The following is a 26,309-nucleotide window of genomic DNA, read 5'->3' as shown; positions in this document are numbered from 1 at the left end:
CATCCTGTATCCCATGTGCAGTCATCTTTGAATTCAATAGGAAATAAACTTCTCCAGTTACAATTACTTTGAAATGTAAAAGATGGTTTCTAATTTGTTGAGACACTCAGGGATGTAGTGAATGAAATTAAGAGGCTCCAGTACTAAACTGGTTGGTGGTCAGAGTGTAGAAGACTGTATTTGATATGTATGAGCACAAAACGTATAATGAATTACTGAATTCTGCGATATACTGTTTTTTTGTGGAGTTTGTCTGATTTTGAAAATAGGCAGGTAGTCATTTCTCCTAGGTAGTTGATATGCAGATAGTAGACATTATCACTATTTGATGTTTATTGTTGTAACCTCTGTTAGTTCCACTTCACTTAAAGAGGGTTTGAATGTATATATGCAATACTTATATGCTTTTATGTGACAAATGCAGCTAACCAAAAGAATACAGTTTTGAGTATATTGGAATGGCCAGAATGATGCTGATTGAATTTCATAATTATTGTTTATGGATTCTATGATATGGAATGGTGAAGCATGAAGAAGATATAGAGATGGAGTGAGTTTTGGGGTATTCTGAATGTAATTTTTCTGATCAGTATTTAGTAGATATTTTAGATGGAGGTTTGCAAAAGTTATTGGTTTAGTTAGTAAGCAACTCTCCCATTTTAGAAAGTTAAAAAAAATGGGTATGTTTGAAGGAATAGTGGTTCCAACAATGTATGGTTTCGAGGCGTGGGCTATGGATAGAGTTGTGCGCAGGAGGATGGATGTGCTAGAAAGGAGATGTTTGAGGACAATGTGTGGTGTGAGGTGGTTTGATCGAGTAAGTAACGTAAGGGTAAGAGAGATGAGTGGAAATAAAAAGAGTGTGGTTGAGAGAGCAGAAGAGGGTGTTTTGAAATGGTTTGGGCACATGGAGAGAATGAGTGAGGAAAGATTGACCAAGAGGATATATGTGTCGGAGGTGGAGGGAACGAGGAGAAGTGGGAGACCAGATTGGAGGTGGAAAGATGGAGTGAAAAAGAGTTTGTGTGATCGGGGCCTGAACATGCAGGAGGGTGAAAGGCATGCAAGGAATAGAGTGAATTGGATCGATGTGGTATACTGGGGTTGACGTGCTGTCAGTGGATTGAATCAGGGCATGTGAAGCGTCTGGGGTAAACCATGGAAAGCTGTGTAGGTATGTATATTTGCGTGTGTGGACGTATGTATATACATGTGTATGGGGGTGGGTTGGGCCATTTCTTTCGTCTGTTTCCTTGCGCTACCTCGCAAACACGGGAGACAGCGACAAAGCAAAAAAAAAAAAAAAAAAAAAGTAAGCAACTTTAGAGATTGTGATCATATGGGTTTAAGATTATTTGAGAATCAGCCCTCTTATGCTAGTAATTCTAGTTTAATTCTGTTTAAGATTTTTGAAAAATCAAATCACTTTTCCTGATAAAGGTTATTTATTTGAATGTCCTGATATATATATATATATATATATATATATAAGGCTTGTTATATCTTATTTGTTTCTGGTATTTGCAGGAATCAGCGTGAGGAGGATTTAAGAGAGAATCATCCATACTTTGATACACCTCTGTTTGCAGTTGGACGTGAGAGTCGATTTCGAAAGTTCTGTCAGCTCATTGTTTATTCCCGTTACGATACAAGTCACAAAGATCCAATAACTGGGAAAGAGAGGAAGATCAAGTATAAGAGGTTACAGTAAGTATCATGCTTTTTGGATTATGAGTTTGAAGAGTGTATAGTAGTGCTTAGAGAAGAGATGCAGGAATATAAGCTAAGGTGTCATTATTTTAGATGTTCACAAATCCAGAGAATTAAAGTAAACAGTGAAAGGAAGATTCTACCATCAGGTGTGTTACAATTTGTGGAAGGATTTGTGTAAGCCCCTTTTTCCTTTTTTTGTGTGTTCTTAAGGTATTAGCCCAGAAATTTTATGTTGGCTGAGAGGGTCAAAAGAGAAGAGGTACTTATTTGATAAGTGGTTATGATGATGAAGAGTAAATGATAAGAAAAAATAGATAGCTTAATAGATACAAGAGAAATGTGAAAAGTTTCACATACTAAGCATGGCAAAAGTGGGTCTTCACTGTGGCAAGCAACTGTTCATTACTGAATGGTGGTGTGTTAAAGGCAAGAAGTCATATTCATTTGGATATATGGGGAAAATTTAGTCCTCAAACCCCATACAGCTATGGGCTGAAAGTGTCTGTCATGTTCCCCAATCAGCTGAAAGTGGGGAGATGCCTGGATGTTTGGGAAGCACTAATGATCTCTAACTGATATCTGTTTACCTCATTTTGTCCCACTTGCTGTACATCACAGTGTTAGTTTGCTTTTTCTTCTTTGTAGGTATAACTTTGGTTTTACTCCCAAGAGGTGGCTGTTTGTGTGTCTTCACTGTTAGCTGGACTGCATAATACATAGCAACTTACCTCATAATTACGGTGTTACTGTTGGTAATTCAAGGATGGGCCACTTTGATAACTCATTCTTTACACCTCAGAGCCTCGCAACTCTCTACCCTCTTGTCTTTTCTGTCTCCTCATTAACTCTCTTAATATTGAAAATAAGGCCTGGCCTGGATGTGGAGCTTTTTCCATGACTGGAACCTCCAACATAAAAGTGCATTTTTTCATACTTGTTCACTGTTTCCCATGATACTGAATTAGTCCCACGGACAGGCAAAGATCATTTGCATTTGCTAGTATCCATTCTCAAGCTTTCATGTATAATACACCAAAACCAGAGTCCCCCTATCCACAACTAGGCCCCATTGACCTTTCTGTGGTTTTCCCCTGACTGTTGCATATGCCTTGGTTCAGCCCCATTGACAGAATCTCACTTCCTATATACCACATCGCTCCACTTCATTCTATTCCATGTTTGTCTCACCACTACTGCATGTTCAGGCCCTGAACATGCAAGGCTTCTGTCACTCCATCCTTCCATCTCTTCCTCAGTTCCCCCTTTTGCTTGTTTCCTCCTGTTATGAAGATTTTAACCATTGTTGTGAGTCTTTCTTACTGTAAGGTGACAGCTTTATATACCCTGGACCCAGTCATTCAAGCAATATAATATCTCTTGTAAATGGATGAAGAGGTAAACTTTTTGTTTTCATGCTTAATGTAAAAAAAAAAAGATGTTTATCTGGTACAGGTAGCATACACAGGTAATAAGAGCCAGACTAGCTCTCTTCCCTCAAAGCCAACTGTCTTCCCCTCACTTCAGCTTTTATGACCTAACATAAAACTACAAGGGCAGCTCTGTGAGGCAAAAACTAGCAAACATGGAAAGTAATAAAACAAAAACATACAAACTTGGCAAGGGACTAGAAAAGTGGCAGCAAAAGTACTTGGTCGCTATAAAAATTTCTGTCAGCATCTGTAGCTGTAGCGACTAATGAGTCTTTTGTGTCTGTTAATAATGATACTCTCAAACACCAAGGAAAATGCTTATGAGCTCAAAAAACAAAGATGAATCATCACAAAATAATGAATTATAGAATATTAAAATGGATGAGTGACTACTCTTTGAATTGTAATATAGATACAATGAAACTTCAGTAGTTTTGGTTTAGAAATTATTATACCAAGTTGAAGTGACACAAGCAAAATAGATATGTGCAGTTGATCTCTAAATGGAATCAATGTGGACTGAATGCCTTAACTGAGTAGAAGTATACAGGTGATTGATAGGCTGTTTAACATCAGGGTTGGAAGGTAGATGACCTCTCCTTGTTGTATGATGACATTTGATGATGATGGTAGTTAGGTGACTCAAAATAGCAGGGAGTCCAGGGAGTGACATCACGATGCACCGGGCTTTGGGCATGGGATTGATCACCCTGTGTGTAGAACGGATTTTTGGCTGATGCTGATGTCATACAAGCATTTGGTGCAAACACACTGTGCTTGTGAATTAGGTTGCAGTAACCAGGAAAGAACAGGTCAGGAATTTAAGATTGGGCCATCAACATCTCCAGACAACACGCTGGCTTATAGTATTACACAACAGTGCTTAGCTGAGATGAAGCAGCTGCATCAATATGATGGGATGGTGTTACCAGCAGGTTGTCCCCATTACAGCCACCTGGGCCATCCTTGCTGTGAAAAGGAGGGAAGGAGGGGCCATGATGCTGATCCACAAATCTTTAAGGTGGGAACTTCAGGAACTCTCCAGAATTCATTACTCTCTTCTTCCCAACATTCTCTCCTCTTTTTTGAAAACCTCTACAAATCTTCACCTTCATCTCCACAAGACAGTGATCAGACATCCCACCAACTGCCCCTTTCAGCACATTAACATCCAGTAATTTCTTTTTTCACATCTATCAATTGATATGTAATCTGATTATGCCCTTTGACCATCTCTTCTATTCGCTTATGTATACATGTTTACATCTCTCTTTTTAAAGCAGGTATTTCCAATCACCAGTCTTTTTTCAGCACACAAATCCACAAGCTCTTCACCATTTCCATTCACAGCACTGAATACCCTAATTGCACCAATTATACCTTCAATTGCCACATTATTCATCTTCGCATTCAAATCATCCATCACCAATACATGGTCTCGTGCACCAAAACTGCTGACACACTCACTCAGCTGCTCCCAAAACTCTTGCTTCTCATGACCAGGTGCATAAGTACCAACACTCACCCATCTCTTGCCATCCACTTTTAGTTTTAACCACATCAGTCCAGAATTTACTTTCTTACACTCTATCACACACTACCACAACTCCTGCTTGAGGAGTATTGCTGCTCCTTCCTTAGCTCTTGTCCTCTCACCAACCCCTGGCTTTACTTCCAAAACTTTTCCAAACCATTCATTTCCTTTACCCTTGGGTTTTGTTCACTCAGAGCCAGAACATCCAGGTTTCTTTTCTCAAACATACTGCCTAATCTCTTCTTTCTTCTCATCTTGGTTATATCCACACACATCCAGATGCCCCAGTCTGAACCTTCGAGGAGGATAAGCACTTCCCATTTGACTCCATCTTCTGTAGACGGGTAAACAGCAATCAAGTTTAGAAGTATAGTAAATGGCGTTCTAGCTATGTCTCTTTGTTGTATAGCAACTGACTTATTTCTTTGCTGTATCTCCCCTGGTGATGTGATTATTTCACGAAATTCACTTGGGAACTTATCGTGTTTCATTTCCCAGTGGACTCATAGGAATATATATATACCACATCCGGGCCCCACATACCTTTTCATGGTTTACCCCAGATGTTTCACATGCCCTGGTACAGTCCATTGACAACATGTCGACCCAGGGATACCACATCTTTCCAATTCAGTCTATTCCCTGCATGCCTCTCTTTCTCCTGCATCTTCAGGCCCTGATCGCTCAAAATCTTTTTTGCTCCATCCTACCACCTCCAATTTGGTCTCCTGCTTCTCCTTGTTCCCTCCACCTCTGACACATATATCCCCTTTGTCAACCTTTCCTCACTCATTCTCTCCATGTGTCCAAACCATTTCATCACACTCTTTTCTGCTCTCTCAACCACACTCTTTTTATTACCACACATCTGTCTTACCCTTTCATTACTTACTTGATCAAGCCACCTTACATCACATATTGATCTCAAACATTTCATTTCCAACACATTTACCTTCCTCCCTACAACCCTGTCATGAGCCCATGCCTCACAACCATATGATATTGTTGAAACTACTGTTCCTTCAAACATACCCATTTTCATGCTCTTGAGATAATGTTCTCCCTTTCCACACATTCTTTATTGCTCCTTGTACCTTCACCCCCTCCCCCACCTTATGACTCACTTTCATTTCCACTCCCAGATATCTAAAACTCTTCACTTCCTCCAATTTTTCTCCATTCAAACTTACATCCCAACTAACTTGTCCCTCAACCCTGCTGAACCTAATAACCTTACTCAATACTCTCCGTTCACACACTTTTCCACACTCAGTCACCAACTTCTGCAGTTTCTCACTTGAATCAGCCACCAGTGCTGTATCATTGGTGAACAACTGACTCACTCCCCAGGCCCTCTCATTCCCAACAGGCTGCATACTTGCCCCTCTCTCCAAAACTCTTGCATTTACCTCGCTAACCACCCCCATCCATAAACAAATTAAACAACCATGGGGACATCACACACCCCTGCTTTAGACCAACTCTCGGTGGGAACCAATCACTCTCCTCTCTTCTTACTCGTACATATGCCTTACACCCTTGATGGAAACTTCTCACTGCTTCTAGCAGCTTACCTCCCACACCCTGTACTCTTAAGACCTTGCACAAAGCATCTCTATCCACCCTGTCGTATGCCTTCACATCCATAAATGCTACATACAAATCCATCTGTTTTTTGAAGTATTTCTCACATACATTTTTCACAGCAAACATCTGATCCACACATCCTCTACTACTTCTGAAATCACACAGCTCCAACCCAATCTGATGCTCAGTACATGCCTTCACCCTCTCAGTCAATACCCTCCGACATAATTTCCCAGGAATACTCAACAAACTTATGCCTCTGTAATTTGAACACTCACCTTTATCCCATTTGCCTTTGTATGGTAGCACCATACATGCACTTCACCATGATCAATACATGCACTGAATATCCTTACCAATCAATCAACAACACAGTCACCCCCTTTCTTAATAAATTCAACTGCAATACCCAAGCCTGGTACCAATTTTATCGGCCAATGTCTAAGGGTGGATGAACAGCTGTTTGACTGTGGACTTCATATTCATACCTAACACAGCTTCTTTTTTTATCTAGTGTAGTTTAGGTTTAATGTGAATCATTTTTTCAGGTTGTTCATGTACGTTCAGAATTGTGTTTATGCTTTAGTCTTGTTTATAGATTATTTAAATTAGAAGAAATGAAGATGGAAAGAATATTGTGAAGAAATGTTGAATGTTGGAGGTGAGGCAGCATTTGTTACATGCATGGGTGTGGAAGATGGAAGGAAAGGGTACAAGCGCAAGGACTTATAGCAAGGAGGGAGGTAAAGAGGGTGATGATGGTTGAAAGTAGAAAAAGCACTTGGAGTGGATGGGATTACAGTTGAATGTTGAGGTATAGAGGAGAAAGTGTGATAGAATAGAGGCATTTGATATGGAAATTAGCATGGAAGCAGAAGGTTGTGCCTAAGAATTGGGTGAAAGCTATTATGTTCCTTTATTAAAAGGAAAAGGTGTTAAGGATGTATGTAGCAAATATAGGGGGATAAGTCTTTTAAGTATGTCAGGAAAAGAGTATGCAAGAGTGTTGATTGATAGAGTGATGGAATTGATTGAATTCAGAATAAGTGAGGAGGCTTTTAAATTTTTGAGTTGAGAATGATAAAGGAAAAATATCTGGTAAAAAGTAAAAAGCTGTGTGTGGCTTTTTTGGATCAGGAGAGAGCATATGACAAGAACTGAGAGGAATGTTTTATGGATGTGTTGAGGATAAATGGTATATGGGGACAATGGTTGTATTGTGTGAAAGCCTTCTATAGAGGAGCAAATGCATGAGTAAGAGTGGATGGAGAGCTGAGCGAAGGTTCTGGGATATATATGGATGTGGCATAGGGATGTGTGATGTCATCATGGCTTTTTAATGTGGATGAAGTGGTAAGAGGGATGAAAGCAAAACTAAGGAAAGGGGTTGCAGAGTTGGAGTGTGGTGGTGAGGTATGGTGGCTAGTGATGAGCCTGTTTGTGGATGATACTGTGTTCTTTGTTGAGACTGAAGAGGAGTTACAGAAGGTTGTGTGGTTTATGATTTGTGTAATTGTAGATGATTTAAGGCAAATGTGAGTAAAAGTAAATTGATAGTGTTTGAAAGGAAACAGAGTGAAAGGATAGGCTTAAAAGGAAACAGAGTGAAAGCATAGACTTAGCAAAGTCCTTAAGAGTAAGAAAAAGAAGTACATACACTAAGTTCTTATAGTGGAAGAGGTGACAGATATGGGAGCTATTTTTGGTTTGTGTAATGATATAGGAGAGATAAGGGAGAGAACAGTACAGGGTAGAAGAGTCATTGGATCCCTTGATGAAAAAGTAAGGGTTAGAGTCTCCCACCTCCCATGTTAAAGGCTCCAGTCATGCACAAAAGTCCACATTAGTTAGTGAATGGGAAAAAGGAGACAAGGGGAAAGTATTTAGAAATTCTGGAGGAAGTGAAAAGTCTTTTAAAATGGCCCTGGTCATAGTTATTGGGAAAGACGTGATATGATAGGGAGTTCCAAAGTTTTGAGATGTATGGAAAGAAACAGTTATCAAAACGGCCTATCCTTGAGTTGTCAAGGGACGGACAGTCATCATGTAATGCAGCAGCATGCCAAGTATCATGTGCTCTAGCTATTGGTGGGGACACACAAGCAGCCATCTCTCTGAAGGAAAAGCCAAAGTAATACCTATAGAATGGGGAAAGTGAACCAACATTGCAGCATAGATGAGTTAAATTTTGAAGTAGCCTGGGATTGTTCATAAGTCAGATTGCTATTGACTCAACTCTGTAGAGTAAGGATACAGAGCAAGAACCACTCCAGATATGAGAGCAGTGCTCCATTCAAGGACAGATCAGTCCTTTGTATAAATGAGGCAGTTGTTCGAGTGAAAAGAAATTTTGACTTTTAAACGGGACTCCCAGACTCTTTGAGGCAGACTTTGCTATTTCTGTAGTATGAGGTTTCCAAGACAGGGTGGATGTTACAGTAATACCATGTGTGTTCATCAAGTCAAAATGTGGGACTACAGAACTGCTGAAGGAGAGGTGTTCAAGTCAAAATGTGGGACTACAGAACTGCTGAAGGAGAGAGGAAAGTTGCAAGGAATTTTTGATGGAGAGAGTGCAGAAACTGGGCCATTTAGGTATTAAATTTAAGTAGATTTCATCTACCTCACTGAGATATCCTTGCCAAGTCTAAGGTTATTGTGGAAGTTGTGTTGAGATGAGATGCAGATCAAGTGAGGGAGGAAGGAGTAGAGTTGAACAGTGAGGAAGAATGCATTGTTGAGTTATCAGTATAAGAGTGCTTTTGGTTATTTATGGAATAGAGGAAATCATGATGAAAAGGAGAAAATGTGTAGGAGGGAGGACAGAACCTTGAGGGACACTACTGTTGATGGAAGAAAGTGGTTAGGCTGAGCCATCAATAACCATGGAGATAGATTGGGTCAAGAGGAAGCTAGATATAAGGGAGGAAAGCTAAAAGAGGGAAGTTTAGACATAAGACCTCGATGCCAAACTGTGTCAAAAGCTTTGGATGTATGAAGGGCAACTACGAAGGATTCCCAATATCTTTCAGGGATGATGACCAGACATTAGAAAGATAGGAAAGAATATTAACAGTGGATCTTGCTAGATGAAAGACATAATGGAGATCAGAGAGAAGACTGTTAGATTCAAGATATTGGAGGGATTCAAAGACTTTGGAAACAGTAGGTGTCAAAGCAACAGGATGATAGTTCAATGGGTTAGAACAGTCACCCTTCTTAAGGTTGGGATGTATCAACGCATTCTTCCAAGAAGAAGGGGAAGTTCTAGATTTTTGAGAGAAACAGAAAAGATGAGCAAGCCTTGTTATAGGTTCAGAGGCACACTTTCCATACGTGGGATAGATGTCATCAGGACCATAAGCCTTAGAAGTGAAGGATTAAGAGACAGCATAGTCCTCCCAACCCTGACCTATGCAGCCAAGACATGGACATGAAATGAATCACAGAAGTCAAGAAATGTGGAAATGAGCTATTTGAGAGGAGCATTTGGTATGACTAGATGGAATGAACAAAGAAATGAGAGGGGGAATGAGAGATTTGGTATGGTGGGGAATGCAAAAGAGGAATTTTGGAATGGAAGAGTAGGTGGAATGTGATACTTTGTGGTGGTTTAGGCTAATAGAAAGAATGCATGATGGTAAGTTTAAAAGAGTGTATGATAGTAGAGTTAATGGGGTTGGTGTTTGTGTGATAGTATGATTAAAGGGGTCGGTGTGAGAGGAAGACCACCTATGACACGAGGAAATAGAGTGGAAGAGCACTGGAGGGAGAGAACTGATAGAAGAATGTGTGGGGTGGTGTATGTGAGGGAGGCATTTAAGGCATAGGTAAATGGAGACTCTTTTGCCTTGGCCACCTATTTGATGGGGATTCCCAGAGGGAATGGGTATCAGTGATACGAATATATATAGACAGGAAAGGTAAGAAAAAATCAGTTTCTACAACATTTATTTGGAAGCTTAGAATTAGTTACAGTTCACAGCATTGGGCCTAAATTAAAAGAAAATTTCATTTCTTAAAAAATTTTCATGCTATGACTCTATGATATGTACTTCAGTCCCCTCTCAGATTTGTTCTTAATCCCTCAATAAAGATTAAGGAAAACCATAAGTACATCCCGATAGTATCCATCAGATAGTATCCATAAGAAGTTTTACTGGTTTTTGTCAAGTTATAGACAGCTATCTCCATGAAAACCATGATACTTGTGTGTTTGGACTTAGATTAGTTTTGATGTTAAAATTATTACTGTCATGATATAGTGGAATGTGATGATATTTTTTAAGATACATACCATCACCTTGTCATTTGGCTTTAACCACAAATTACTTGAAGATATTTTGTTACTTTGCTGAAGAGGGAATATGTAACATGATAGATTTGATTATTCAGATTATTCAGTGTTCTTTATGTTCACCCAAAGCAAACCAATTAATGTGAATGTAATGCAGTCAGAAATCATCCACGATATCACTCAAAACTTAACCCCTTATATTGATTTTCTTTCCATTACAGTAACCTCCTTGGCCTGGTCACATATTTAGATTGGGTTATGATCCTTGTAACAACACTCTCCTGCATTTCCCTCATGCTTGAGACAGCTGATTACCGCATTACTGAAGAACCTATGCTGCAGGTACGGTGAACATAATGATTAATGTATCATGAGAGCTGTCGCACTTTTTTTTTGCCTTTTAATCATGATATCCCCTTAGTTGAAGCCAGTGAATACATTTTGATATATCTGTTTGACTTATATCCTTCTCATCTAACGTAAATGCCAGCATACAGAGAAAATTCTGTAATGGAATAACTTTTGATTAGAAAATAGATGTGGACCACTGTTTTTCATAATTGATAATAAAATGACTAATAACAGGTGTATTTAGATTGCAGAGTATGCCTTTGTTGTATTCATGAGCTTGGAATTGGGGCTGAAGATTCTGGCAGATGGTTTACTTTTCACACCAAAAGCCTTGATTAGGGACATGGCAGGAGTACTGGATCTCTTCATCTATACGGTATGCTCAGTTCACTTTCATTTGAGGATTAGAGAAATATTTGCATACTTATAACAAAGTGCATGTATTTGCATGTGTTGAGATCTGATATTGATAATTCTTAGATTTCAAAACTAAATTTTACCCAGATGAATTGAGAAATGCATTTGATCCATAGAATTTTTTTCATGCATTATCCTCAGCCACATCTTTAGTTCATCCGTCCACCAACATCTATATTTCCTAACCAGAGGTGCTTTTTCAGTTTTTTTAACTTTTTATTATTACCAAGTATACTAAAACATCATCCTTTACTAACTGCTCCTTACACATCTTCACACTTGCTTATCATTATAGATTTCTGTGTGCTCTTTTTGATTCAATGTGTTTCTCTTGAATAATTCCTTTTTGATTGCCTTTGCTGTTCTCACCAGTCATCTGTTCTGCACCTCTCTCCTTATTTACATCTATGTGGGCTTCAGAACTCTGGTTAGCTTTTCCTCTATATTAGTACCTAGGGTTCTGACAGTATATTTGTATTTGCTGTGCTTTTCCCATTTTACAACTTGGTGGACCATGCAGAATCTTGAAACATTGTAACCTTGACACCAAACAAGATTTCTTTTATGCTTCATTCTTACATACATATAGTATGCCATAACTGTGTTCCAGCATACTTCCATCCTTTCCTTTCACCCATTCCTGCTCTGCTTGGTTCAGTTAGTTTGTCTCCTCAGCTATTCTCTTAAATTAGGACTCTCATGACAGGTTATGGAAGATGTCACTTTCCAAAATTATTTCTCACACATAGATTCCTGCAACTTGTGTCTTGCTGTATGGTATTTGTATTAAAGTGTTCCCTCACTGTGACTCATCCTTATTCATTTTTTTGTGTTGAAAGCTCCAGTCATGGACAAAAGTCCACATCAAAGCAAAGCCTTAATTGAAACAGAGAGAATTATGAAGGGGAAAAAGGAAAGACAAGGGAAAGTATTTACAGATTTTTGAGAAGGTGAAAAACCTGTCTTTTGAAATATGCTAGGTCATAGTTATTGGGAAAGACATGAGAAGGTAGAGTTCCAGAGCTTCACTAAGTAGGGAAAAAAGCAGGTATCAAAACGGTCCACCCTTGAGTTGCTGATGGCCACACAATAACCATGTGATGCCGCAGCTTGCCGAGTGTCGCATGGTCTAGCTTGTAGTGCAGGCACATAAGAAGCCAGCTCTCTGGAGTAAAAACCAATGTAATACCTATAGAATGGAATGGAAATGGAAAAAGGTGAGAACAATGGAAGTAAGGGGAGTGGGGAGGAATGGGATGTATTTAGGGAATCAGTGATGGATTGCGCAAAAGATGCTTGTGGCATGAGAAGAGTGGGAGGTGGGTTGATTAGAAAGGGTAGTGAGTGGTGGGATGAAGAAGTAAGATTATTAGTGAAAGAGAAGAGAGAGGCATTTGGACGATTTTTGCAGGGAAAAAATGCAATTGAGTGGGAGATGTATAAAAGAAAGAGACATGAGGTCAAGAGAAAGGTGCAAGAGGTGAAAAAGAGGGCAAATGAGAGTTGGGGTGAGAGAGTATCATTAAATTTTAGGGAGAATAAAAAGATGTTCTGAAAGGAGGTAAATAAAGTGCGTAAGACAAGGGAGCAAATGGGAACTTCAGTGAAGGGCGCAAATGGGGAGGTGATAACAAGTAGTGGTGATGTGAGAAGGAGATTGAGTGAGTATTTTGAAGGTTTGTTGAATGTGTTTGATGATAGAGTGGCAGATATAGGGTGTTTTGGTCGAGGTGGTGTGCAAAGTGAGAGGGTTAGGGAAAATGATTTGGTAAACAGAGAAGAGGTAGTAAAAGCTTTGCAGAAGAAGAAAGCCGGCAAGGCAGCAGGTTTGGATGGTATTGCAGTGGAATTTATTAAAAAAGGGGGTGACTGTTTTGTTGACTGGTTGGTAAGGATATTTAATGTATGTATGACTCATGGTGAGGTGCCTGAGGATTGGCGTAATGCGTGCATAGTGCCATTGTACAAAGGCAAAGGGGATAAGAGTGAGTGCTCAAATTACAGAGGTATAAGTTTGTTGAGTATTCCTGGTAAATTATATGGGAGGGTATTGATTGAGAGGGTGAAGGCATGTACAGAGCATCAGATTGGGGAAGAGCAGTGTGGTTTCAGAAGTGGTAGAGGATGTGTGGATCAGGTGTTTGCTTTGAAGAATGTATGTGAGAAATACTTAGAAAAGCATATGGATTTGTATGTAGCATTTATGGATCTGGAGAAGGCATATGATAGAGTTGATAGAGATGCTCTGTGGAAGATATTAAGAATATATGGTGTGGGAGGCAAGTTGTTAGAAGCAGTGAAAAGTTTTTATCGAGGACGTAAGGCATGTGTACGTGTAGGAAGAGAGGAAAGTGATTGGTTCTCTGTGAATGTAGGTTTGCGGCAGGGGTGTGTGATGTCTCCATGGTTGTTTAATTTGTTTATGGATGGGGTTGTGAGGGAGGTGAATGCAAGAGTTTTGGAAAGAGGGGCAAGTATGAAGTCTGTTGTGGATGAGAGAGCTTGGGAAGTGAGTCAGTTGTTGTTCGCTGATGATACAGCGCTGGTGGCTGATTCATGTGAGAAACTGCAGAAGCTGGTGACTGAGTTTGGTGAAGTGTGTGAAAGAAGAAAGTCAAGAGTAAATGTGAATAAGAGCAAGGTTATTAGGTACAGTAGGGTTGAGGGTCAAGTCAATTGGGAGGTAAGTTTGAATGGAGAAAAACTGGAGGAAGTAAAGTGTTTTAGATATCTGGGAGTGGATCTGGCAGCAGATGGAACCATTGAAGCAGAAGTGAATCATAGGGTGGGGGAGGGGGCGAAAATCCTGGGAGCCTTGAAGAATGTGTGGAAGTCAAGAACACTATCTTGGAAAGCAAAAATGGGTATGTTTGAAGGAATAGTGGTTCCAACAATGTTGTATGGTTGCAAGGCATGGGCTATGGATAGAGTTGTGTGCAGGAGGGTGGATGTGCTGGAAATGAGATGCTTGAGGACAATGTGTGGTGTGAGGTGGTTTGATCGAGTAAGTAACGTAAGGGTAAGAGAGATGTGTGGAAAAAAAAAAGAGCGTGGTTGAGAGAGCAGAAGAGGGTGTTTTGAAATGGTTTGGGCACATGGAGAGAATGAGTGAGGAAAGATTGACCAAGAGGATATATGTGTCAGAGTTGGAGGGAACGAGGAGAAGTGGGAGACCAAATTGGAGGTGGAAAGATGGAGTGAAAAAGATTTTGTGTGATTGGGGCCTGAACATGCAGGAGGGTGAAAGGAGGGCAAGGAATAGAGTGAATTGGATCGATGTGGTATACCGTGGTTGACGTGCTGTCAGTGGATTGAATCAGGGCATGTGAAGCATCTGGGGTAAACCATGGAAAGTTGTGTGGGGCCTGGATGTGGAAAGGGAGCTGTGGTTTTGGGCATTATTGCATGACATCTGGAGACTGAGTGTGAACGAATGGGGCCTTTGTTGTCTTTTCCTAGTGCTACCTCGCACACATGATGGGGGAGGGGGATGGTATTCCATGTGTGGCGAGGTGGCGATGGGAATGAATAAAGGCAGACAGTGTGAATTGTGTGCATGGGTATATATGTATGTGTCTGTGTGTGTATATATATGTGTACATTGAGATGCATAGGTATGTATATTTGCGTGTGTGGACGTGTATGTATATACATTGTGTATGGGGGTGGGTTGGGCCATTTCTTTCGTCTGTTTCCTTGCGCTACCTCGCAAATGCGGGAGACAGCGACAAAGCAAAATAAATAAGTTTGGATGGTATCGCAGTGGAATTTATTAAGAAAGGGGGTGACTGTATTGTTGACTGGTTGGTAAGGTTATTTAATGTATGTATGACTCATGGTGAGGTGCCTGAGGATTGGCGGAATGCGTGCATAGTGCCATTGTACAAAGGCAAAGGGGATAAGAGTGAGTGCTCAAATTACAGAGGTATAAGTTTGTTGAGTATTCCTGGTAAATTATATGGGAGGGTATTGATTGAGAGGGTGAAGGCATGTACAGAGCATCAGATTGGGGAAGAGCAGTGCGGTTTCAGAAGTGGTAGAGGATGTGTGGATCAGGTGTTTGCTTTGAAGAATGTATGTGAGAAATACTTAGAAAAGCAAATGGATTTGTATGTAGCATTTATGGATCTGGAGAAGGCATATGATAGAGTTGATAGAGATGCTCTGTGGAAGGTATTAAGAATATATGGTGTGGGAGGCAAGTTGTTAGAAGCAGTGAAAAGTTTTTATCGAGGATGTAAGGCATGTGTACGTGTAGGAAGAGAGGAAAGTGATTGGTTCTCAGTGAATGTAGGTTTGCGCCAGGGATGTGTGATGTCTCCATGGTTGTTTAATTTGTTTATGGATGGGGTTGTAAGGGAGGTAAATGCAAGAGTCCTGGAAAGAGGGGCAAGTATGAAGTCTGTTGGGGATGAGAGAGCTTGGGAAGTGAGTCAGTTGTTGTTCGCTGATGATACAGCGCTGGTGGCTGATTCATGTGAGAAACTGCAGAAGCTGGTGACTGAGTTTGGTAAAGTGTGTGGAAGAAGAAAGTTGAGAGTAAATGTGAATAAGAGCAAGGTTATTAGGTACAGTAGGGGTGAGGGTCAAGTCAATTGGGAGGTGAGTTTGAATGGAGAAAAACTGGAGGAAGTGAAGTGTTTTAGATATCTGGGAGTGGATCTGTCAGCGGATGGAACCATGGAAGCGGAAGTGGATCAATAGGGTGGGGGAGGGGGCGAAAATTTTGGGAGCCTTGAAAAATGTGTGGAAGTCGAGAACATTATCTCGGAAAGCAAAAATGGGTATGTTTGAGGGAATAGTGGTTCCAACAATGTTGTATGGTTGCGAGGCGTGGGCTATGGATAGAGATGTGCGCAGGAGGATGGATGTGCTGGAAATGAGATGTTTGAGGACAATGTGTGGTGTGAGGTGGTTTGATCGAGTAAGTAACGTAAGGGTAAGAGAGATGTGTGGAAATAAAAAGAGCGTGGTTGAGAGAGCAGAAGAGGGTGTTTTGAAATGGTTTGGGCACATGGAGAGAATGAGTGAGGAGAGATTGACCAAGAGGATATATGTGTCGGAGGTGGAGGGAACGAGGAGAAGAGGGAGACCAAATTGGAGGTGGAAAGATGGAGTGAAAAAGATTTTGTGTGATCGGGGCCTGAACATGCAGGAGGGTGAAAGGAGGGCAAGAAATAGAGTGAATTGGAGTCATGTGGTATACAGGGGTTGACGTGCTGTCAGTGGATTGAAGCAAGGCATGTGAAGCGTCTGGGGTAAACCATGGAAAGCTGTGTAGGTATGTATATTTGCGTGTGTGGACGTGTGTATGTACATGTGTATGGGGGGGGGGCCATTTCTTTCGTCTGTTTCCTTGCGCTACCTCGCAAACGCGGGAGACAGCGACAAAGTATAAAAAAAAAAAAAAAAAAAAAATAAGAGAGAAAGTGAGCAAACATTGTGGCGTACTTTACATTTACTCAGTTGAACTTCATCAGTCATGTATCAGACCCATTTTGGAGTCTTTCAAGGTACCCTCATAATTTAATGCAATCTTCTATGATTTTCACTCCCCACAAGACTTTTGAATCATCTCCAAATATCTGGGGAAGTCATTCACGTATATCAAGAAGAGTAATGGATGTAGAACTGAACCTTGTCGTATTTTGCAAGTGACTTCAACCCATTTTGAGAAGGCTTCTCTGGCATTCATTACTTGTTCCTCTCCACCAAGAAGGAATCTCTCCCTTATTCTTGTCTTGTGATTCAAATTTTAATCACCCTACATTGTGGTACAATGTGAAATACTTTGTTTCTGTCCAGATACAAACAATCCACTCAGCGGTCACTTTTGTCCAAATTATATCTCACTCATATATTTCTAAGAGATTCATTACAAGTAACATCTTTTGCCTGAATCCATGTTGTCTCTTGTTTGGATCATCTCTCCCCTGCAGGAAGTCATTCATTTCATTTCTGATTATCTTTTCCAATACCTTTAAGACCACACTAGTCAGGGGAAACTAGTCTGTGATTCAGTGCTCCATCCTATCTTATTGATTGGCATGATATGCTCTTTTCCAGTTCCATAGCACTTTGTCTTTCTCCAGCGACATCTTGAATGGTATTTCAGGTGGTTTATCAAGTGTCCCTGCACTTATCTCAGTATATAGTGAAATTTCATGAGGACCACAAACCTTGTATTGGTAAAAAAACTTTAATAGTTTGTTAATGTCTCTTCTGTTTTCTCATTCCTCTGTAAGACCATCTCCTTTTTTGATTTAATTGGTGTATGTGCTTGTCAGTGCCATAGTTCCATCATGATGACAGCTACAAACTTGAAACTTTGTATGCTTACTGAGGGGACCCCAAGGGTATGCCCCTTGGTATGATTTTTGAAATTTGTTTGTTTGTGTTTGTGTGTGTGTGTGTGTGTGTGTGTGTGTGTGTGTGCACCATAGGTTGTACAGTTCCTGGGATAAGCAGGATGAGCCTATAGGCATAGGCCCTGAGATGCTTTGCAACCAGAGGTTAAAGACTTCATTGTTTGTTTTCTTTCTAGAGTTGTTTTTATTGAGAAATATGCAGTGGTACATAGTAGTGACTGTTTTTTAATTCTGTTCTGTGCCCTTTTGATACCAATGTTTCACTATTGCTTGAATATTATAAAGATAGTGAAATACATTATTGTAATGCCACAATGACTATGAACTGACTTACATTGATTCACGGAAATTGTGATTTTATGAAAAGGTAATTATATGTGTTAATTTGCAGGTATCCCTGGTATTTTCTTCTTGGATGCCAAAGCTTGTCCCTTCACAGTCTGGAGCCCAGTTACTTCTTATCCTGCGTTGTTTAAGGCCATTAAGGATTTTCAACCTTGTTCCTCACATGCGCAAAGTTGTTTCTGAACTTTGTAAAGGATTTAAAGAAATCTTATTGGTAAGCTGCAATTCATATCTTTTTTAAGTAGGGGACAATTCCAAAAGTTTTTTGTGCTATCTTAAAAATTTGACATGTTCCAGGTCAAATGACTCAATAGATGGGAGAAGATTTTATTTCAGTATATTTTAGAAATGTCTGTTATTTTCAAAGATCATATATGCACCCTGTCCTGTTCAGTCTTGGTTAAGGAAGGTTTGAGGCTTTTCATTTCATTTATGTATACAAAACTTCAAATTGATTATTATGCACTAAAGCATATTTGATAAAGAGCTTAAAGCACCTGTAATGAAAGAACTTTAGAATGTAGATAGCAAGTGGAAACTTGGCTAATAACATGGAGCATCCATGGTATCAGCAAGAAAATGAGAAATGAAACAATAAGAGTAATAATAAGAATAATTTTACTAATGATAGTAGTAATATTAGCAGTTATGATGAAAAGCAGTCTCACATAGTCTAACACAAACCCAGTCTTCAAGGCTGTGACCCTGTCAGAAGTGGGAAATTGATGGACTCCTCTGGGGTGGGAAGTTCCTCAGTGAGCCTAATATCTTTTTTACACTAATTGGCAACGATAAAGCCTTACTGAAACTGACATTCCACTTGGGATCTTGCCATGGGAAGGCAGAGTCCGTTAAAACTCTTTACTTTACATGTATATACTTCTTTCTTTTATACTTCATCATTGTTTCCTGCATTAGTAAGTTAGTGCCAGGAGCAGACTAAGAAAGGCCACATTTGCTCTAGCTGTCATGTACACACACACAAACATGCACACATACAGAGGCACACAAGAGAGACAATGACAAACACACAGACAGACAGACAGACAGACAGACAGACAGACAGACAGACAGACAGACAGACAGACAGACACACACACACACACACACACACACACACACACACACACACACACACACACACACACACACACACACACACACAGACCCTAATCATAGCCATTCCATTAATTGATAGGCGTGTAAAAGAGAGACTTTTGGATGTTAATGTGATGAAAGGATGCTTGATCACTATCTTGTGGAGGCGGAAGTGAAGATTTATGATGGTTTTCCAAAAAGAAGAGAGAATGTTGGGGAGAAAGAGTGGTGAGAGTAATTGAGCTTAGAAAGGAGACTTGTGTGAGGAAGTACCTGGAGAGATTGAATGTAGAATGGCAAAAGGTGAAGGCAAATGATATGAGGGGAGTTGGTAAGGAATGGGATGTATTTTGGGAAGCACTGATGACATGCACAAAAGATGCATGTGGCATGAGAAAGGTGAGAAGTAGGCAGATTAGAAAGGGTAACGAGTGGTGGGGTGAAGAAGTAAAGTTGTTTGTGAAAGAAAAAAGAGTGTGTTTGGACGATACTTACAGAGAAGGAGTGCAAATGCCTGGGAGATGTATAAAAGAAAGCAGCAGGAGGTCAAGGGGAATGTGTGAGAGTTGAAAAAGAGGGCAAGTGAGAGTTGAGATGAGTGAGTATCATAAAACTTTAGGGAGAATAAAAAGATTTTTTTGAAGGAGGTAAATAATTTGTAAAACAGGAGAACAAATAGGAACATTGGTGAAGGGGGGATGAGTGATAACAGGTAGTGATTTGTTGATAAGGGAATAGAGTGAGTATTTTGAAGGTTTGTTGAATGTGCTTGAAGATAGAATGGCAGATGTAGGGTGTTTTGGTCTGGGTGGTGTGTGAAGTGAGAGGGTCAGGGATTTGATTAAGAGAGAAGAGGTAGTGAAAGCTTTGTGGACAATGAAATCTGGCAAGGCTGCGGGTTTTGATGGTATTGTAGTTGAATTTATTAAGCAAGGGGATGACTGTGTTGTTAATTGGCTGGTAAGGGTATACACTGTATATCTTGATCATGGTGAAGTGCCTGAGGATTGGCGGGATGCATGCATAGTGCCATTGTACAATAGGCAAAGGGGATAAAGGTGAGTGTTTGAATTACAGAGACATAAGTTTGCTAAGTATTCCTGGGAAATTGTATTGGAGGGTATTGATTGAGAGGGTGAAGGCTTGTACAGAGCATCAGATTGGGTTGGAACTGTGTGATTTCAGAAGTGGTATATGATGTGTGGATCTGATATTTGCTTTGAAGAATGTATGTCAGAAATACATAGAAAAACAGATGGATTAGTACGTAGCATTTATGGATGTGGAGAAGGCATATGATAGGGTTGATAGAGATGCTTTGTGGAAGGTGTTAAGAGTATATGGTGTGGAAGGTAAGCTGCTAGAAGCAGTGAAAAGTTTTTTATCAAGGATGTACGGCATGTGTACGAGTAGGAAGAGAGGAAAATGATTGGTTCCTGGTGAAGGTTGGTCTGTGGCAGGGGTGTGTGATGTCTCCATGGTTGTTGTTTAATTTGTTTATGGATGGGGTGGTTAGGGAGGTACATGCAAGAGTTTTGGAGAGAGGAGTGAGTATGCAGTCTTTTGGGAATGAGAGGGCCTGGAAAGTGAGTCAGTTGTTGTTTGCTTATGATACAACACTGGTGGCTGATTCGAGTGAGAAACTGCAGAAGTTGCTGACTGAGTTTGGAAAAGTGTGTGAAAAGAGAAAGTTGAGAGTAAATGTGAATAAGAGCAAGGTTATTAGGTTCAGTAGGGTTGAGGGACAAGTTAGTTGGGATGTAAGTTTGATTGGAGAAAAATTGGGGGAATGATATGTTTTAGATATCCAGGAGTGGACTTGGCAGTGAGTGGAACCATGGAAGCAGAAGTGAGTTCCAGGGTGGGGTAGGGGGCCAAGGTTTTTAGAGTGATGAAGAATGTGTGGAAGGAGAGAACAGTATTTCACAGAGCAAAGATGGGTATGTTTGAAGGAATAGTAGTTCCAACAATATTATATGGTTGTGAGACATGGGTTATAGATAGGGTTGTACAGAGGATGGTGGATGTGTTGGAAATTAAATGTTTGAGGACAGTATGTGGTGTAAGATGGTTTGATTGAGTAAGTAATGAAAGGGTAAGAGAGATGAGTGGAAATTAAAAGAGTTTGGTTGAGAGAGCAGAAGAGGGTGTGTTGAAATGGTTTGGACATACGGAGAGAATGAGTGAGAAAAGGTTGACAAAGAGGATATATGTGTTAGAGGTGGAGGGAACAAGAGGAAGCGAGAGACCAAACTGGAGGTGGAAGGATGAAGTGAAAAAAATTTTGAGTGATTGAGGCTTGAACATACAGGAGGGTGAGAGGCGTGCAAGGAATAGAGTTAATTGGAATGATGTGGTATACCGGGGGGGTCGATGTGCTGTCACTGGACTGAACCAGGGCATGTGAAGCATCTGGGGTAAACCCTGGAAGGGTTTGTGGTGCCTGATTGTGGATAGGGAGCTGTGGTTTCAGTGCATTACACATAACAGCTAGAGACTGTGTGAATGAATGTGGCCTTTTTTATCTGTTTATCTAGCAATACCTCACTGAAGCCGGAGGTAGCATTGCTGTTTCCTGTATATATATATATATATATATATATATATATATATATATATATATATATATATATATATATATATATATATATATGTACATGTTCATACTTGCTTGCCTGCATCCATTCCTAGCACTATCCTGCCCCACAGAAAACAGCATCGCTACCCCCTGCTTCGTCATGGTAGCGCCGGGAAAACAGACAAAAAAGGCCACATTGAGTCTCTAGCTGTCATGTGTAATTTACAGAAACCACCGCTCCCTATCTACATCCAGGACTCATAGGCCTTTCCATGGCTTACACTAGATGTTTCACATGCACTGGTTCAGTCCATTGACAGCATGTTGACCCTGGTATACCACATTGTTCCAATTCACTCTATTCCTTGCAGGCCTCTCACCCTCCCGTAAGTTCAGGCCCCGATCGCTCAAAATCTTTTTCACTCTATCCTTCCTCCTCCAATTCGGTCTCCCGCTTCTCCTTGTTTCCTCCACCTGTAATACATATATCCTCTTTGTCAATCTTTCTGCATTCATTCTCTCTATATGCCCAAACCATTTCAACACAATCTTGTCTGCTCTCTCAACCACACTCTTTCTATTTACACACATCTCTATTACCCTTTCATTACTTACTCGGTCAGACCACTTCACACCACATATTGTCATCAAACATTTCCTTTCCAACACATCCACCCTCCTCCGTACAACCCTATCCATAGCCCATGCCTCGCAACCATATAACATTGGAACTACTATTCCTTCAAACATACCCATTTCTGCACTCCTAGATAGTGTTCTCTCCTTCCACACATTCTTCATCTCTCTCAAAACCTTCACACCCTCCCCCACCACTTCCATGGTTCCATTTGCTGCTAAGTCCATTCCCAGATATCTAAAACATTTCACTTCCTCCAATTTTTCTCCATTCTAACTTACATCCCAATTAACTTGTCCCTCAACCCCACTGAACCTAATAACCTTGCTCTTATTCACATTTACTCTCAACTTTCTCCTTTCACACACTTTTCCAAACTCAGTCAGTAACTTCTGCAGGTTCTCACTTGAATCAGTCACCAGAGCTGTATCATCAGCAAACAACAATGACTCACTTCCTAGGCCCTCACATCCCCTTCACACTGCATACTTGCCCCACTCTCCAAAACTCTTGCATGTACCTCCCAAACCACCCCATCCATAAACAAATTAAACAGCCATGGGGATATTACACACCCCTACCACAGACCAACATTCACTGGGAACCAATCACTCCTCCCTTCCTACTTGTACACATGCCTTACATCCTTGATAAAAGCTTTTCACTGCTTCTAGCAACTTGCCTCCCTCACCGTATACTCTTAAGACCTTCCACAAAGCATCTCTATCAACCCTATCATATGCCATTTCCAGAACCATGAATGCTACATACAAATGCATCTGTTTTTCTAAGTATTCCTCAAACATATTCTTTAAAGCAAACACCTGATCCACACATCCTCTACCACTTCTGTAACCACATTGCTCTTCCCTAATCTGATGCTCTGTATATGTCTTGACCCTCTCAATCAATACCCCTCCATATAATTTTTCAGGAGGACTCAACAAACTTATGCCTCTGTAGTTTGAACACACCTTTATCCTGTGTGCCTTTGTACAATAGCACTATGCATGCTTTCTGCCAATCCTCAGGCACTTCACCATGGTCCATACATGCATTGAATATCCTTACCAACCAATCAACAACAGTCATCCCCTTTTTTAATAAATTCCACTGCAATACTATCCAAACCTGCCACCGTGCTAAATTTCATCTTCTGCAAAACTTTCACTACCTCTTCTCTTCAGTTTTTCTTCTCTGCTATTTACCCTGAAGATTTTTATTATCCTTTTCAGGTATCAGTTCTTCTTATTGTTCTCCTCTTTGTGTTTGCAAGTTATGGAGTACAAATGTATGGAGGTCAACTTGCACGATGCAATGATGGAAGTATAACTGAACGCAAAGACTGTGTAGGAGTCTTCATAAGAGAAATATTTGTGACGAAGATGAAACTGGAATTAAAAGAAAATGAAAAGCACCCAGCTATGTTGGTACCTCGAGTATGGTAAGCCCAGATGATGCTGTTCATTATCCAGCTTTACAGGAAGCAAAGTTTTATTCAAACTTCTTGTGTATATACCTATAGAAGTCTATATTGCAAGAATGCAGAGAACAATTCATTGTGTTTTCAAGTGTTTTAACAATTCAAAGAATAGGCGCTTATTGGTTTGTATCAGTCTGTTTGCCTGTCCTTGCAATCTGTGCACCTATTTGTAATTTCCTATTTATAATTGTTTTTCATTATGGTTCCTATTTTTTTTTTACTGTACAGGGAGGGAGTTGTACTCTTGTATGGCTTCATCTTTAGAATTTTCAGTCTTACAACTTTTTAAACTTTTGTGCTTGTATGATGTTTGAATTTTCACTCTCATAATGTACTTTACTCCAGTTATCCAGTATTTTTATACTGTATTATAAAAGTTCTTCTTTGCTTTTTGTAACAAGTTTCTTGTTGATTTCACTTTATTTCCTCTGGTTGTTCTATCCTTGCACCCTTGTATCTATCTGTGTGTTTCAAAAATTTGCTTAAGATATCTAATGACTAGGTGATTGAATTTGGACTAAGCTTGTACTACAGATACCAAGCTTGTACTACAGATACTGCATACCAATTTCTGTGCATGATTACATTTTTAAGGTTAAGGTCAGAGGTCGTGGTCACTAGGTCTTGTGACTGCATTGCTGATTACTTATTTGTACAGTATCAGGAGACTGGGTCATGAGATGTAGGCCAAGCATTTACCAAAGTTCTACATCTCAATAAGTTATGGGGATCATGTTTGATAATATAACCTTTAAATGACTGTTTATGCAGTATTAAGTAACATAGATAAGTAACATAGATTAAGTAACATAGATTTATGTGCTGAAAAAGGACTGGTGATTGGGAATACCTGGTTTAAAAAGCGAGATATACATAAGTATACGTATGTAAGTAGGAGAGATGGCCAGAGAGCGTTATTGGATTACGTGTTAATTGACAGGTGCGCGAAAGAGAGACTTTTGGATGTTAATGTGCTGAGAGGTGCAACTGGAGGGATGTCCGATCATTATCTTGTGGAGGCTAAGTTGAAGATTTGAATGGGTTTTCAGAAAAGAAGAGTGAATATTGGGGTGAAGAGGGTGGTGAGAGTAAGTGAGCTTGGGAAGGAGACTTGTGTGAGGAAGTACCAGGAGAGACTGAGTACAGAATGGAAAAAGGTGAGAACAATGGAAGTAAGGGGAGTGGGGGAGGAATGGGATGTATTTAGGGAATCAGTGATGGATTGCGCAAAAGATGCTTGTGGCATAAGAAGAGTGGGAGGTGGGTTGATTAGAAAGGGTAGTGAGTGGTGGGATGAAGAAGTAAGATTATTAGTGAAAGAGAAGAGAGAGGCATTTGGACGATTTTTGCAGGGAAAAAATGCAATTGAGTGGGAGATGTATGAAAGAAAGAGACAGGAGGTCAAGAGAAAGGTGCAAGAGGTGAAAAAGAGGGCAAATGAGAGTTTGGGTGAGAGAGTATCATTAAATTTTAGGGAGAATAAAAAGATGTTTGTTAAGTATTCCTGGTAAATTATATGGGAGGGTATTGATTGAGAGGGTGAAGGCATGTACAGAGAATTAGATTGGGGAAGAGCAGTGTGGTTTCAGAAGTGGTAGAGGATGTGTGGATCAGGTGTTTGCTTTGAAGAATGTGTGTGAGAAATACTTAGAAAAGCAAATGGATTTGTATGTAGCATTTATGGATCTGGAGAAGGCATATGATAGAGTTGATAGAGATGCCCTGTGGAAGGTATTAAGAATATATGGTGTGGGAGGCAAGTTGTTTGAAGCAGTGAAAAGTTTTTATCGAGGATGTAAGGCATGTGTACGTGTAGGAAGAGAGGAAAGTGATTGGTTCTCAGTGAATGTAGGTTTGCGGCAGGGGTGTGTGATGTCTCCATGGTTGTTTAATTTGTTTATGGATGGGGTTGTGAGGGAGGTGAATGCAAGAGTTTTGGAAAGAGGGGCAAGTATGAAGTCTGTTGTGGATGAGAGAGCTTGGGAAGTGAGTCAGTTGTTGTTCGCTGATGATACAGTGCTGGTGGCTGATTCATGTGAGAAACTGCAGAAGCTGGTGACTGAGTTTGGTGAAGTGTGTGAAAGAAGAAAGTTAAGAGTAAATGTGAATAAGAGCAAGGTTATTAGGTACAGTAGGGTTGAGGGTCAAGTCAATTGGGAGGTAAGTTTGAATGGAGAAAAACTGGAGGAAGTAAAGTGTTTTAGATATCTGGGAGTGGATCTGGCAGCAGATGGAACCATGGAAGCGGAAGTGGATCATAGGGTTGGGGAGGGGGCGAAAATCCTGGGAGCCTTGAAGAATGTGTGGAAGTCGAGAACATTATCTCGGAAAGCAAAAATGGGTATGTTTGAAGGAATAGTGGTTCCAACAATGTTGTATGGTTGCGAGGCGTGGGCTATGGATAGAGTTGTGCGCAGGAGGATGGATGTGCTGGAAATGAGATGTTTGAGGACAATGTGTGGTGTGAGGTG

General features: G+C 40.3%; 1 protein-coding gene across 1 annotated transcript in view; it reads left to right on the top strand.

Moving 5' to 3' along the window:
• The window catches only part of na (sodium leak channel non-selective protein na), a 175,986-nt gene that overhangs the window by 74,279 nt on the left and 75,398 nt on the right, over positions 1 to 26,309 (top strand). The window contains exons 16-20 of the mRNA XM_071665125.1: positions 1,528 to 1,707; positions 10,783 to 10,903; positions 11,157 to 11,288; positions 18,089 to 18,256; positions 23,591 to 23,799. Of these exons, the coding sequence (XP_071521226.1) occupies positions 1,528 to 1,707; positions 10,783 to 10,903; positions 11,157 to 11,288; positions 18,089 to 18,256; positions 23,591 to 23,799 (810 nt within the window). The remainder of the gene's footprint in view (positions 1 to 1,527; positions 1,708 to 10,782; positions 10,904 to 11,156; positions 11,289 to 18,088; positions 18,257 to 23,590; positions 23,800 to 26,309) is intronic.

The sequence above is a fragment of the Panulirus ornatus genome, chromosome 9 (assembly GCF_036320965.1).
Source record: "Panulirus ornatus isolate Po-2019 chromosome 9, ASM3632096v1, whole genome shotgun sequence".
NCBI classification, from domain to species: Eukaryota; Metazoa; Arthropoda; class Malacostraca; order Decapoda; family Palinuridae; genus Panulirus; species Panulirus ornatus.
Note: the sequence above shows the minus strand (reverse complement) of the source record. Positions and strands in the feature narration are given on the sequence as shown.